At 40.3% G+C, this 16,260-nt stretch overlaps 1 protein-coding gene across 2 annotated transcripts in view; it reads right to left on the bottom strand.

The window, feature by feature from the left end:
* Window positions 1-6,201: 6,201 nt before the first annotated feature.
* The window catches only part of cadm2a (cell adhesion molecule 2a), a 204,597-nt gene continuing 194,538 nt past the window's right edge, over window positions 6,202-16,260 (bottom strand). For both annotated transcript variants that reach the window (XM_031754162.2, XM_039618524.1), the window contains 2 exons: window positions 12,196-12,318; window positions 6,202-11,293 (listed from right to left, as the gene is read on the bottom strand). In XM_031754162.2, the coding sequence (XP_031610022.2) occupies window positions 11,175-11,293; window positions 12,196-12,318 (242 nt within the window). In that variant the 3' untranslated portion in view covers window positions 6,202-11,174. The remainder of the gene's footprint in view (window positions 11,294-12,195; window positions 12,319-16,260) is intronic.

Genomic DNA, 16,260 nt, shown 5'->3' on the forward strand with positions numbered 1-16,260 from the left:
ACTTTCCACAATACTTAGTTAAGACAATAAATCACACCTTTCAACTTTCATGCATATTAAAACAGGGTTTTTTGGAGATCTGATATGTAAATGTGTCTCTCTTTAAAGCAGTTTGTGTCAACTTCTGTTGTCTAAATATGCTATAGGCTATAAATAAAATAACTTCAGGTTCAGACATTTTTGATAGCTCATTTTCCCTGTGTTAGTATCGATCTGATTCCAATACCAGCACTGATGTTGATGCTATCGAATCAATCCACCCACCTCTATTTTCCACTCCAGACATCACTCCATCCTCACCGTGTGCTGTTTATTCTTTATCATCAGAATCAGAATCAGAATCAAAATACTTTATTGATCCCTAGGGGAAATTATTTTTCGTTACAGTGCTCCATTATAAACAAACATTAACAGAGACAGACAATACACTAACTAAGAATAGCACAATATATACAGGCATATATATACATAAAAGTCACTTATTAATAAATAGCTGAAAAAGAACATGTGCAAAAAGGGTGTAGCTGTTGCAGTAAACAGTGTGTTAAGTGGAGGAGTTGTACAGGGAGATGGCCACAGGCAGGAATGATTTCCTGTGTCGTTCAGTGGTGCCTTTGGTAATCTCAGTCTCTCACTGAACGTGCTCCTGTGACTGACCAGCGTGTCATGGAGTGGGTGGGAGGTGTTATCCAACATTGTCTTTATCTTGGACAGCATCTGCCTCTCCGACACCACCTTGAGGGAATCCAGCTCCATACCCACAACATTACTGGCCTTACGAATCAGTTTATCGAGTCTGTTGGCATCTGCGACCCTCAGCCTGCTCCCCCAGCATGCAACAGCATAGAGGATCGCACTGGCCACAACAGACTCATAGAAAATCCTGAGCATTTTCTGGCAGATGTTGAAGGACCTCAGTCGCCTCAAAAAATAGAGACGACTCTGGCCCTTTCTGTAAAGTGCTGTGATGTTTGTAGCCCAGTCCAGTTTATTGTCAATATGTACTCCAAGGTATTTATAGTCCTCCACAATGTCAACACTGACCCCTTGGATTGAAACAGGGGTCAAGTGTTTCCTGGTCTTCCCGAAGTCCACTATCAATTCCTTGGTCTTTGCCACGTTGAGCTGCAGATGATTCTGTTCACACCACGTGACAAAGGAGTCGACCACAGCCCGGTACTCTGTCTCATCATCCCTGCTGATACATCCAACAATCCGGGACACCAGAGAAGCATCCACCTGCATCGCTGTTAACTTATCACCCAGGAGGGTCGGCCTGATGGTGTTGAAAGCACTGGAAAAGTCAAAAAACATGACCCTCACAGTGCTCGCCAGCTGGTCCAGATGGGTATAGACACGATTTAGCAGGTAGATGATGGCATCCTCTGTTCCGAGACGAGGCTGATAGGCAAATTGAAGGGGATCCAGATGTGGTCAGACAATGGGTCGTAGCTGGTCCAGGATGAGCCTTTCCAGGGTCTTCATGATGTGGGAGGTCAGTGCCACGGGCCTGTAATCCTGGGGGCCACTGGGATGTGGCGTCTTTGGAATAGGGACGAGGCATGATGTCTTCCACATCACTGGTACCCTCTGCAGACTCAGACTCAGCATAAACAGTTTATGGAAGACTCCACACAGCTGGGGCGCACAGGCCTTGAGGACGTGGGGACTCACTCCGTCTGGTCCAGCAGACTTGCCTGAGTGAAGTCTCCTCATTTGAATCTCAACCTGGTATTGAGTGAAGGTGATGGGTGGGGGAGGGGTGTCAGGAATCTCACAGGAGGCAACAGTGCCATGTGAAGAGAGAGGCTGGCACAGTGGTGTGGCTCTGGATTCCAGGCTGACTACAGGTGAGGTTGTGAGGGTGTGAGCAGACACTGTGGTGTCGAATCTATTGAAAAACAGATTCAACTCATTAGCTCTATTCTCACCTCCCTCAGCTCCCCTGCTGTTGGTTGGCCTGAATCCAGTGATGGTCTTCATGCCCCTCCACACCTCTCTCATGCTGTTCTGCTGTAGCTTCCACTCCACTTATGACACTTTGCTAGAATTGCCTCCAGGCCGACCAAAAGCCATGTTCCATGGTACCAATAAACATCTCTCAAACTTTTTGCTTCATCACCACAGCTACACTCTGCCTGGCCTGCCAGTATCTGTCAGCTGCCTCCTGTGTCCCACAGAAACAGAACAACACTTGGGGTGGCCATTCCTCCCAGTCATACCCCTCCAGGTTTCATTTTCAGTGCCCAAGTTAACACTAAACTTCCTCACTACTGTAAACTGCGGCTTGGTGAATAACCTGAAGCTGCAGGGAACTAATCATCAGGAGGGATAGAAGTATAGCGACCCCTGCTTGATGTGCAATGGGACAAAAAGTGGAACAAAGTCCAGTCCTTTTGTAGGAAATTGGTTCCAGAGTGGAATCGGAATAAATTTAACCAGTATCTCTCCTTCCCCACCAGAGAAGTGACGTTCCATGCCTAAAGCCACAAAGCATTGAACCCCTACAGTACAGACTTCCTGTGGATGCTGGAAGCACAGAAACATAGAGCCATGTGGTTTGTTGGGCTAAAAAAAAAATAAAATCCTTTGATTAAAATGTGGTAACTGGCTCCAAAAAATCAAGATACAGATAAAATGGTAAAATCAAGGCTTTGTAATTGAAGTTCACAAATAAATGGATGGCTAGATCTAGCTTAATATACTTCATATAGACATTTGCGTGTGATCCAGCAGTTTGGTGCTTCTGCACATCACACCTATCAAAGCAATAATATTACAGATTTAAATCTTTCAGCAAATCTGACAAAGCTAAGGTATATAAGACAATAGTTAGACCTGCTGTGATGTGTGGTTTGGTGACAGTGATACAGACAAAAAGGCAGGAGGTTGAGCTGGAAGTGGCAGAATTGAAGTTGCTAACATTTTCATTGGGAGTGACCAGGAGGGACAGGATTAGAAATGAGTATGTCAGAGAGAGAGCTCAAGTTGAATGGTTTGGGGGCAAAGTTAGAGAGGCAAGGGTGAGACGATCTGGACATGTGCAGAGGAGGGGCAGCGGATATATTGGACAAAGGATATGAATATGGAGCTGTAGGCAGGAGGAAAAGAGAAAGACCACAGAGCCGATCAACTCAGGTGTAAACGAGTAGGATGCTAGAGATGGGGTAGCAGATGATCTGCTGTGGAGACTCCTAAAGGGAGCAGCTGAAAGAAGAAGAAGAAGATATATTTCTCGCATGGAATACAACCCCTTTGGCTGCAAAGCCTGCTTGACAGTAAGGAAGTATGAAAAACATGTCCGCTCAGTAATATTTTGCAAGAAAACGCAGTTTTGCTGGTCCTGTTAGGTCTTCCTCCTTCTCAGTGTGCCAGTTCACATGACTCCTCTGACAGATTGAGTGGTAATTGAGTCATTCACTGACCCCTCACTTTTCATCAGGAGAAGAATCATACCTCGGTGGCACAAATGCAACCCACTCCAGGCTGTATTTATTCCTGACAGATGGGCTGATTGCAGCTGCTTTCTTCAGTCTAACATGACATCTTATTGCCATTACTTAATTCCCCCCTCAGTCATCTCCTGACTCACTGAAAGGGGTGGATACCTCTCCCTCCTGTCTTTCAGGCTCCATTGCATCCACACCTCCTCCCAGTCTTTCCCTTTTCATAGTCTTACATTCCTCTTTATGTGCTCCATCTTTCCCTTCATTTATGCCCATTTCTCACTCTCCTGATGCAGTTAGAAAGCAAACCTTAATCTTTTCATAAGTATTGAAAGAGGATAATGTACGTACCGATCTCATTACTACAATAAAATACTCTGCCTGCTCAAATGTTTGGATTTGGGTTTGACTAATTCAAAGGATCTGAAGAAAATTATAGCTTACTTATTAAAGCACTCTGCTCTTTGTGAATGCTTTTCTCTCTTTTGGGCACCATTTCTAAAACTTTCATAAAAGTAACTAAAAAGCTAGTAGAGATGCGCCTCAGTCAAGGGTGTAACGATGCATGTCTCTATTTTCCTTATTTCTCTTAATACTTTGTCAGCTATTACAATTTTACCAGTAGAATCACCACAAAAGAGCTTTTCTCAGCCTTATCTATGGTGAAATACACTGAGTTGTTAAATGAACACCACTCTTTTTCATATGGACTTCTCCTGGCACAAGTTTATCTTACATATTTTCCACCTTATTATTATTTTATATAGCAGCCCACATGGACTGGAAACCAGGGTGTACCCTGCCTTTCTGGACAGCTGGGGCATGGTCCAGGTCGACTTAGTTGGCTCATCAGTCAAGAAAAATAGATGGATGATATGACCAGCAGTTCAATAATGGTTAGAAACTTTAAGAATTATCTCCTCTGTATTTCATCTCCCTCAGTGTCTTTCAAGCTAGAGTGATTTCTCCCCAGCAACACAGACTTGAAATAAATCACCAGGTTTCCTCATTCTTTTCAATGACTTTTCCATGCACTGCTCTCTTCTGATTTACTGGCACTAATTTCAAAGTTCCTCATGCATATCTCAGATAGCGATACTTTTGAAGGAGTATTACAACCTCAAATCCAACAAAAGTGGAATTGTAAAAAGAAACGGAATGAACATAAAGACGTACCAAATGTTTAAAATGAGAAAAATTTGCAATTTTAAGAAAAAAGTAATGTAATTTTGAATCTAATGCAGCAACACTGACATTTTAACAACAAACATCTGGGAACTTAAGAGTGGAGCTACTGGACTTTTGGATCTGATAGAGGACTACGGCTGCTCAACAGCTATTTTTGGTTTTATGATGTGCCAAATGTTTTTTTTTGGGGGGGGGTAATGCAGTGATTTCCATGCCTGTTTTGAACACAGTGCCACTCTATGGAGTGAAGATCACAGCTATCCAATATTGATTTTTGGCATTATTCCTTATTCACAGAAATTTCTCCAGATTCTCTGAATCTTTTGTTGATGTCACAATTTGTAGAAGATTCAAAATCGATGCAATTTTACAATTATAATTTACAATTTTATGCCCAATCATATTACTGACCGGATGCCAATTAACCTAATCAAATGAAAAATGTTTCTCCACCACTTTAGCCCCCGTTACTTTTCCACCACAACCTTTTTTTTAGATGTATGCCCTTAAATTCATAGCGTGTTAGTTTTTTTCATGAAATAGTAAAATGTCACAGTTTAAAATTTTGATGTGTTTTCTGTGTTCTATGTTGTGAGTAAATTATGGATTTACAAGGTTTGCAAATCATCGCATTCTGTATTTATTTACAGTTTACCTAATGTACCGACCTTTTTCGAACTGGGGATTTATGAATATTGAAAAAATACCAGAGAGAGCCAAAAAGATACCACATTATAATGTGAATGGTATCATAGTACCATCACAACCACAGAGCTCAGATAGGGCGCAAAAACACAACATGAATTATTCTTGTTAATAAAAATTCATGAACACGTATCTGTGCATGCGTTTTCTTGTCTTTTTGCAAGTATGTGTATATGTATGTGTTTGTGTGGGTGCGCTTGTGCACTGATCCTCATGAGGACACATTCAGATGTTTCCAGCGTATTTATTGCGTATCATTATCACTCAGTTGAGAAATACTGAGGTAAGAGGCTTTCAGGAGGAAAATGATTACTGAAAAAATGGAATCAGGCTTATACAGATGTTTTGGCAACTATTTATTCAACAATTTCATTTCATACATACGAACCTCTAAATTAAATATAATAAATCCCACAGACAATGGGAGAGAAACACCTCCGTTACGGTGCTATATATCAAATCAAGCTTTCGGAGTACAGCTTGATATCAAACCCCCTATTTCACCAAGGTACATCAGAGGCTGAACTAACATTTGTCTAGCTCTAATCCTGATCTTTACTGAGCCTCACTGTGGATATTTTGTATTTAGTGAGAGACAGTGCCTTGCAGCACCTGCCACCTAAAGACTGATATACATAAAGATGTGTGTTGCTACAAAGGGAAACATGATAAAGGACAAAAAGCACTGAACTGCTTACGTAAGCTAAAATTAGATAGTTAAAGACACCTTCCATCATCGTTGAAACTCAGTAATTTGCAGCATATTTCTAAATCTCAGTATTTCAAGTCAGTGATCAAAAAATTAAAAGAGAAAAAAAAGGTTTCCTTAGTCTAATATTCCAATGACAGCAAGGTGACAGAATTATTGAAGAGTCACTGAATCATTTTTATTATCATTGTGATAATCTTAAAACTCAAAAAATACATGGTGTCAGCACACAGGGACTAGCAGAGTGAAAAGTGCTCACAAGTCCCCATTTTAAGACAGGAAACAAACAAACAAACCAAAAAATCTAAATGAAATATATTCCTGAGATGCAAAACAAAAGAAACAGATATAATAATAATAAAAAAGAAACACATCACTACATGCGATTGTGTCACATGTTGTCATCGGTGTGACAGTAAAGAAATTGGGCTGATTGATTCTTGTGTCACTATTGCGGAGTGATAGAGAAGTGCACTGAAGCCATACTGTACAGCAAAGACATCTGAAGAGCCAGAGGAAGAGAGATGGGACAGGAACAGGCCATGTCATGTTACAAGCACTACTGTAGAGAACACATTTGCCATTAAACTCATGTATTAAAAAAATATAAACCATACGATTAAAAAAAGGAGAATTTCTGACAGACTATAACCCAAAGTGTCCATTACGGTCACTTCTTTTTTTAAGCGGATTTTAATATTTTGAATACTAACGTCGGCCTCTAATTTCCTGGAAGTCTTAACTTAAAAAAATATGTGTGTGTCATTACTTCCTGCAATGTTTGGTAACCCGATTTGCTTCGAGGTCAGCGTGGTACGATGAAACGAGTGTGTTTTTTTTAGCAGGTTTGGAAAGCTTTATTAATCACACATCGCATCAACTTGTCTGATTTCTCTTTAAATGAGCCCAGGAGGGAGGTTCAGCGGCAAACTTCAGGTGCAGAGTCACAAGGCACTAATATAAAGATTTTCAAATATGTGTTTTAATGTGACTTTATAAGATACTCTGTAATCTGGTCATTTTTTAGGCAACGATATACTGTTTCAGCCCACATGGTAAATAGTAACAGTAACTTGAGATCGTACAGTTACCCTCTTTTGCATTCAGAACAGACACACACGAGATGATTACAGCTGAAGGTTTAATCAACTCAAAGCGCATGGTCTCACAAACCCACGAGGAACTGTGAAACTATAAACAATCTTCCAATTTAACCCACTGCAAGCAGCTTACATCCCGTAAAAGGTGTGCGTTTTGTGCATTTCAATCTGACAAATCCAAGGCAAAACAGTAGCCTATACATGAAACTTTTTTTTAATGCGATTTTGCACAGGCTTGTTTGTGCCTCCGCCAACCTGAAAATTGTTCACAAAACTGGGTGCAATTTCATGGCGAAATTACTGCCAGTATTGCACTGTTAAATCTGCATAAATGCACAACCGCAGCTCCCTGACTCGCACCTTCAGTTGAAGAAAGCGGGTTTGTTTGGAGCCAGGAAATTAGAGACTTACAATCCCACAAAATGGACTTGTGCCCAATGGAAATGGCACTGCGGCTCTGTTAGTGCCGTTACTGTCTTGCTGCCAGGATGAAATTAAAGGCTCGTGATCTAGTGAATATTAACCCAACTGATAAATGTTGAAAATCAAGGAGGCAACACGTTTAAAGCTTATTTTCAACCGACAACAACAAAGAAATACAACAAAGATAGCCAAGATATAACAGAGCTACAGTTGATCCTGTCGTAGTGCATGGTCGTATGTGCCAGGCTGCTAAAATAACAAATTAAACAAGATTCAGGTTTGGTCTAATGATTATAAAAATCCATTTGCAACAAATTAGCTCATTACTATTATGTCAAAACAAATATTTACATGTGAGTTTCAGAAAGAAAAAAAAAAGAAGCTCAAAACAAAACACAGATTTTACTAATTACTAAGAAATATCCACCGCATTGGTCAGAGTGCATACTTGAGTAAATGGCAACTGTTTTATTACTAATGCCAGCATCAACTCATCACTGCAGACCTGGTTAATTCTCAGTGTGTTTTATCAGAGAAACCGCCTAACTTGTTTCTCTGACTTCGTTCAACTACTTTCCTGTTTCAAAGTTGGAGTTGTAAAGCAACACCAAGTGTGATTGACACCATCAGTGATTTAAGACACAATGAGTAGAATGAGATACAAAAACCCAAAAAAAAAGAAAGAGAAAGATGTTAAATCATTGTAAGAAATATATCTACACATGAAAAACCCAAGGTTTGCTAGGACCAGAGTCAGAACACTTTAGCCTGGTTGTATAGAACATTTGTGCTGACGCTGAAGTTGAACCTGTATATAGTGATATGCTCAGTGCACTAAAAGTGTGAGATATGGAAACTGTGGCAAAGCTTCTTTATTTTCAAAACAAACAAATAACTGCTTTTAAAATGTATTAAAATGTCAAAACAACCTAAATCCTACATCGATGATGAAAGGTAAAACTGAGCAGATTGACCTAATTATTTCCAACTTGTGGTTCACTTGAGCAGCGCTTGAGTAACAAAATACAGACAAAAGATTCTTGCTGACCCTATTTGCATAATGTTGTAAATTGACCACCAAAATGGAGACAATTGGGCCCAAAATATTATTGCCCTTGATTAAAATTTGCTCCCTGGTAGTAGACTAGTGCCTTGCTTTTAAGCATTTAGGATCATTCCTTCAAAGCCAAACTTCTCCAAACTCATGAAAGATGAAAGGTTGCTGACTATGATGCGTCATGGCTGTCTTAATATGTGGAAACTTTCTTGCCACCGGCATGGAGGTATTGTTTCTTTTGACTTCAGCTCCAAATTCTATTACCTCAATTTCCATGGAAAAGCAGCTTATTCCGGAGTTTTGCGCGTTTGATTTGCCAAATGTCCTAGAACATCAACTTCTTCAGATTTGGAGCAACTAGGGTCAGGCCACAAACACACAAAGCCACCGTTTTCCCAAAATCAAGGTACAAATATACCATCTTCATTGTGGTTTTCTCTTAAATAAATTTCAATTTCAAATAAATTAAACATGAAAAAGAACCAAACAAAAACATGCTAATGTGTATTACCAAAATTTAGTTCTCACACATTATATACATGCCTTGTGCCAAAACAAAAATACATTTGTTTTAAAATTTCTCTAATGAGGATAATGTAATGGAAAAAAAAAAGTAATTAGATAAGGTGGCTAATATACATATTTGAGCAAATACAGGAATCCAGAATTTAACAGCAATTTTCACAACCAACCACATTGTAGCAGACACAATATACAGCAGGGAGCTTAACCATTAAAATCAAAAAAATATTAGAAACATTTTCTTTTTAAATATAAAAACATGATTTAGCTTACATTTTCAAAAAGATGCACTGCACTTTTTTTTCCTTCAGAATTGAATCAAAGACAGCCTTCTCATCTTCTCGTTACCCATTTGAATGAAAGAACCGTTCACAAGGCGATCTGTTTGTTGGCAAATGAACACAGTAACTCGTTCAGACAATTTTGTGCTTTTCTATTTGTTTTCAGTTTTTTTTTAAGTTTTGGAAAAGAGGCCCCTGCAGATCCATGACCCAGCACTCACACCATTTGTTTGTTTTTCTATTCTCTTTTTTTTCTTGAAGACCCCGTGAAATGGAAATTAAAGTTGAGTTAATGAAGACAGACTGGCAAAATAAGCATAAAAAGCATGACAAGCTGATGAGGGCAGCTTCACTAAACTATTAAAAACTATTTAAAAATAAATTTGGAGGTGACAGAATAAAAAAAATGACAGTAATCAAGCAGATGTTGTTGGTCTGGTCTTGTTTTAACACTTTATGGTTGAGTTTACATTTCACGGGTTCCTCAAGCCTTAAAATAATTTCAATGTGACAAACGATAACCAAATTATTCAAAGTGAAAAGCTAAAGTTATTTGAATACAATTTATACAGCCTATACAGAGAGAGGAGAGTGACTCTTTCTGCACACCTGAACCCTTTATGGAAAACACAAACTACTGTAAGCTGTCCAGATGACACTGAAGGTGATGGTGTTTTGCTAAACCGCTGCCTGGACGGTGCAGGACTATACAGGTAAAAGTACAGGGGCAGCAGATTTAGCAAGTGGTTTTATATACTTGATTATGCTCGCTGAAAAGGAACGCTTGACCTAGCATCTTTCATATATTTTTGGTGTGTTTTTCTCTGCTCTAAACAATACCACACTACCCTTTATTACTCCTACCCTAATAATGCAAATCATATTGTACACTTACTGTATCTGATAAACCTTGCTACAGTGTTACACAAATCCTTCTTCGTATCTTACAAGGGTCAGCGGTTTAATTACAACTCTATTTAGAGGGAGATGGAATAGGGAAAGGTGGATCACCTAAAAGTACCATATTTAGTGTGACAGACATGTATAAGGCGTAAATAGCACAAATCGTCATTCAAAAAGAAAAAGAAAAGAGAAAAAAAAAAAGACTCGATGCGTAATCAAAAGCTGTGAGCTAAGCAATGGAATGATGGCCAAGGTAACCATCTACAAAGCATTTACATTGCTACTGACAGACGATACATGAAGGCATTGACAGAAGTTCAATGGCGTCTGTATTTTTAGGCACCGTGTTGATGTGAGAGATGATATGTGTTTGTGGATGTGTGTGAACAGGAATATGTGTTTGGGTGTCTGCTTGGTGGGGAAGAGGAGTAAAGACCAACGAGAGGGCTAAGGAGCAGTCATGGTAGATTTACAGATTTCTAGGTATTCATGTTGACGATGAGGAAGAGAGTGACAAAGGGGCAACTTCAGCAGCAACAGCAAGCTGCTAGTGAAAAACATCTGCCAAAAGCAAAAAACAACAAACAAAAAAACCCCAAACCAATGAAAAAATAAAGGACAAGATGTAAATGACAGAAATCGTTTCAACAGAAGGAAATAACAGGAAAACACACTGGGAACTTGTCTGTTTGTGGACTGCCTGTGGGTTCCTTGTTGACATGATGGGGGCCAGTGGCCGGAGGAGAACAAGAAAAGTGGGAGACAGAAAGAGAGAATAAGAAGTACAGAGATCAAAAGAAGGAAATGAGAAGGCGAGAGCTGCACAGCTCCCCCTGCAGTCTAAATGAAGTATTCTTTCTTTTCTTCCGCGTGCGCGTGGTTGCCCTCAGCATTGATGATGGCTGTGTCGGCATCGGGGGCATCATCCGCTCCTTTGGCCTCGTTTGTCAAGTATGTTCCTGTGGCAACGAAAAAACAAACTTCTATTGAGGAAAACAAATACCAAGCAGCCCTGCATGGTGTTGGCTGCCTGAGGCGAAAAACACATCTGAAGACAACATCAGTAGTGTTACATTATTCATATCTAAAACAATGAGGAGCTGGGATAGTGTGGTGGAGTATTTAAATAAAGCAGAGCAAAATTTGTGAGACCCTGCACCGATACAGCAGAATAGCATCAACACCTACGCTGCGCGTGACGGCCATCAGAACTCAAAGCTGCAAGTCCAAATTGAGCTCTTAGCTTAAACTTAGAAGTTAATGTTGTGGCATTAGTGACGAAAACCAAGCAGCAACTTGGAACTCACTTTATTTCCACTCTTCTTCGCGAACTTGGAGCTAAACTGTAACAAGTTAGTCTGAGAATCAATCGATCACTTTCTATTTGAGAAGTGATTTACATTTACACATACAGAAAGCATGTTTAATTGCGTAAATGAATTTCTTCCCTCACATTATTACTGTTTGTCTAATACTGTTTGGGAATAAAATGCTTTTTTTTCTGTGGTGCCAAAGTGGATTTATGAATGTTTATTTTCTCCCATCATCATCACAACTAAATTAAAATAATATTACGGCCCTCTGCGCAATTAAAAAACTCCATTCAAATTATTGATAAATACATGGATAGAGAGTGAATTACAATAACAACATGTGCTATTACTTTTTGCTGCACATCAAAGGCACATATTCATTAACATTTTTAATGTGTGGATGGGGTAAGCTTTCCCATTTTTGTTCTACACCTGCAGGTGTAACTTGGGAATTAGGAAAGGACTGTATTCTAATGGGACAAGAACGACATGCTCCACTAGCTCCATGAGCCTTGAGAGCCGTAGGTCTGGTCCACTGTGGATTTTACCTTTATGCCTGGCCAGGTATCTTCCCAGAACAATGATTAGACACAAGGTGACAAAGACCACTACAGCCACCACTCCTCCGATCAAGGCATGGTCAGTGCCGTGCTGCCCAAGAGCATTGGGATCTGAGGAGAGACGGCGAGAGAGAGACAAAGAGAGCTGATGAAAGTGCCAATTGGTGAGGTTAGGGAGTAAGAGAAGAGAACAGCGAAAGGCAGACAGTACACAACAGAGCAAAGAGGAAGGAGATGATTATTTCCAGCTCGTTCCTGCTTTAACGATTGTTCTAAGCTGCTATCATTTGGTTCACATCATGCAGTCAGAGCAGAGCTTCGTAGCTGTCTGAGAATAATAAAATACAGAGAGAGGGGAAGAGAGAGACGGACACCAGATTTACACAAAGAGACAAGCAGGCACACATTCGCCCTGCAAAATGAAGGAAAAAGAGAATGAAAGAGGGACTTGGAGAAAAGAAGTGAATAATTCAGGACCACCCCCACAGTGCCGTAGGAGTCCCCAACATGCAAACCAGGGCAGTAGTGGAAGAGCAGTACACAGTAAATAAATCATCACTTGGAAAATAAAAAGGGGGGGATCAATCTCTTTCTGATTCTTGGCCAGAAATTGTTGTTGGGAAAATGAATTAGGAGTCAATACAGGTCTCCAGCTGCTGGATAAGCAGTAGAGATGATAGTCATGAAAGAGAAAGGAATCTGCCTGTCCACACCTCATGCAAAAACTCATCAAAGGTTTCCCTTTCTTCCAACAAAAGCTTATTTCCTTTATTCGCACTGACTTCCTCTTTTCACAAAGTCTGGTTTTCAGGTTATTCAAGGTAAGACACGACACCGATGCGCTGACAGCATACGGACACGTTGTAGGCGGATCTAAAAAAAAAGGTGACAGTGACAGCAGTGGGGAAGATAGGTAACGGAATGGCCTGTATTATTCATATCAGTCTATGACACCTGAGAAATTAGCACTTATCTCATTATCCTCTCCGAGGAATGCCACATACAACCCTGCCCCTGTCTGTGTGCAGTGTGTGGGCTCGTGATAGCTAAAATACAGCAATGTCAGAGCAGGGCAGGCAGTGATAGGAGGACGGTTTAGCCATACAACACACGTCGTATATTGACACTGTTTCTCTTCAGTATTCTCCTTTTCTTTCTCTGTCTGCCCATGTGGCCAAATTGAACAGCTGGCTTGCTCTCGCTCCATAAGTCTCCATGGTCCGAGTGACCAGGCTGTCACACTTCACTGCCTCCCAGTGGACACGCGCACTCATACTGACACACACACACGCACACGCACAGACGTTTGTGGTTTCACTGCGCCGCAGTTCTGCTTGGTCAGTGGAGCAAAGAGTAGAGGAATGTTCCCCTGGCAGGACCCAGCAGGGCGAGGACTAGGGCATTAAGTTACACACATGGTTGTGTCTCCTCACCTCCACCTGTCAGGACTGTGAGTGGTTTTTTTTTTTTTTTTTTAAACACACATCATACACTATCACTGTCTGACCGCTTCCACTCTGGTTTGGCTATTATACAGCCCAAGTCAGCCACAAACAAGCCAACTGGATGTCTGATCTTTGTATAGATTACAATGCAAATTTCAAATCCTGGAAAAACTGCACTTTCAGTGGCTTCAAAAATAGAAGAATAACCCATTTGGTCCTTACTGACCCTATGTTCAAACATTTGAAACATTAATGCATTCTTCATAACACGAGTCATACATCGTGCTACTGCTCCCTCATAGCTCCAAGGCCATGCCAAGAGTTACACATTTATTGATTTATTGGTGATAGCTTAGGGAGTATTATTGCATATGTGAAAAAAACTTGCAGAATGCCTTTTTAGCTACATATACAGTAGAGCTGCTCAGAGTGAGTTCAAGTGATATTATTCAAGTCGTCGTCTGTGGCTGAACAAAAGAGGTTTAAAAAAAAATAAAATCAGTGTGTCTGCTGATGTGGCATTAGAAAGAAGCATACTAGCCAGATCCTAGACATTATAAACAACAAAAAAAAACAGCTTAGTCTCTCACCAAACTGTAGCTGGTTATGTTGCATTGGTGGATAGGCTTTGACAAAAATAAGAAGGTCCTGCTTTTGCTGGATCAATCTGACCACCATGAGCCCAACATTATCTTCCTCTCCTCTTGCCTCTAATCCACTCTGCTAAGCAAGTGTTTTTCACTGCACCACGCATACAGAGGATTTTTCAAAGCTTTTACAATGTGCCGTGAGTGGTCACCCTATTCAGACGTTCTTACACATGAATTCCATACACTGTCAAGATAATCAAGTTGAGGCCTTGTCTGAAGTTGTCCTTCTTTAAAAAGAAAAAGAAAAAAAAAGAATACTGCAGGAGATTCTCGACAGAAGATCCTCACTGGAGGAAATCCTCATTTTGATGGGTAGAGCCTGCAGGCTGCAGGACACATAATTCTCACTTGCTCTGAATTACCTGGGTAATTACCGGCTCTTTTCTCACACGAGCTCAATCAGACATTTGTGGACATTGTGCTAGGGAGGCGGGTGGTTAACATCAGATCCAGCTGATTCTGGATTCTCACATGAGGTCCTGATGTGTAATGTTTAGAGAAGTACAGAACATGTGTGAAAATGTTCTACTCTCCCTACAAACACAGTAAGGGGCCAACAGTTTGAAAGTTGGGACCTCAACTGGGCTGAGGGTACAATGCAGAGGGAGTCTAAGGGTGCTATTGATTTTATCTGCATAGTTATTTGGTTGTTTTATTAATGTTCAAAATTTCATAACCTTTCAAGCTCCTTTCAAGCTAAAGGGAAGACTATGTGACATTCAAGACCAAATTTTCCAGTACTCCATTAACTTGATATTCATGCAGCGTCAAAAGCTTGCAACATTTACAATGTGTACATGCCTTTTGTGTGAGTGATTTAAAAAATACAAAAAAAATCATCTATTCTGCTCTTATGTATTCTGGTCTAGTCTGCTGTTACTCAACGATGGAGAAAAAAATACAACAAGGCTGTACAAAGAGACAAAGTAAAAAGGGACAAAATAGAGATTGATGGAGACAAAAAGGCTGAAATTTCACTTGGACCAAGACAAAAGAGGAAAGAAGGGGGAGGAGGAGAGGGATCTAGAGTTGTGGGTTATACATTTTTATGGCTCCAGAACACATTATCTTTTAATAAGGGCAGATACATTCTTCTCTGTGTGATTTAATATGAGAGTGTGGCAGAGCAAACTCTTCTTTTAATATTTATAACACCCTCCTTGTCGCCTGGCCTTGCGAGTTGGGCTTGTTTAATAAATTAAAGAGGGTTCAGGTCTTCTGTGAACCACTGTATGACCGCAGAGAGCCAAAAGTGTAACTGCTCATCTGATCTCTTCCATTGATGCTGGCTCCATATGGGGTTACTGTGGAAGGGTATGTAATAAAGATACTGTGCACATTTTAAGAGACTGTGTAAAGGCTGGAAATAAAAATGTGCATGCATTAAGCATATATACCTAATGACATGATGTCTAAAAGGTGATATAAGGATTGATGTACTTAAGCACTAAGTGCTGTAAATCCAAAGCAGATATTAAACACTTTATCTACAACTGTGACTCACAGAGACTCCTTTGACACTCACAGCTGACAAGTATGTATCTAACACTAAGCTAGTTTGCGTTTGGTTCAGCAGGGCTGCTATCTCCACAGACAGCACGTAAGCAAAAGAAACGTGTGCAGCTTAAGTGTCAAAGAAAGCTTCTTAGAGCAGCACACTGCATGTCAACTGCATGTCCTTATCTCACTTTTCAAACACCGTTTGCTGTCAGTGTCTGAAGAACATCACGAGAAATGTTTGCCACGTGTAAATTATTGTTATAGCTGTACACCATCCACCACACCGCCTTTCATCTGCACTGACAGAATCCTTTAATTCGTCATACAGTGCAAGCTATTCAAATGTCCTTTCCATTCTGCTGCTTTAACATACACGCATCTTTCTCCCTCTCTTTCCCTCTCGGTCGTAATTTTGTGAATATTAAAATTCATCCCCCACAGGCACCTTTTCTTCTTTT

The sequence above is a fragment of the Oreochromis aureus genome, linkage group 10 (assembly GCF_013358895.1).
Source record: "Oreochromis aureus strain Israel breed Guangdong linkage group 10, ZZ_aureus, whole genome shotgun sequence".
Lineage (NCBI taxonomy): Eukaryota > Metazoa > Chordata > Actinopteri > Cichliformes > Cichlidae > Oreochromis > Oreochromis aureus.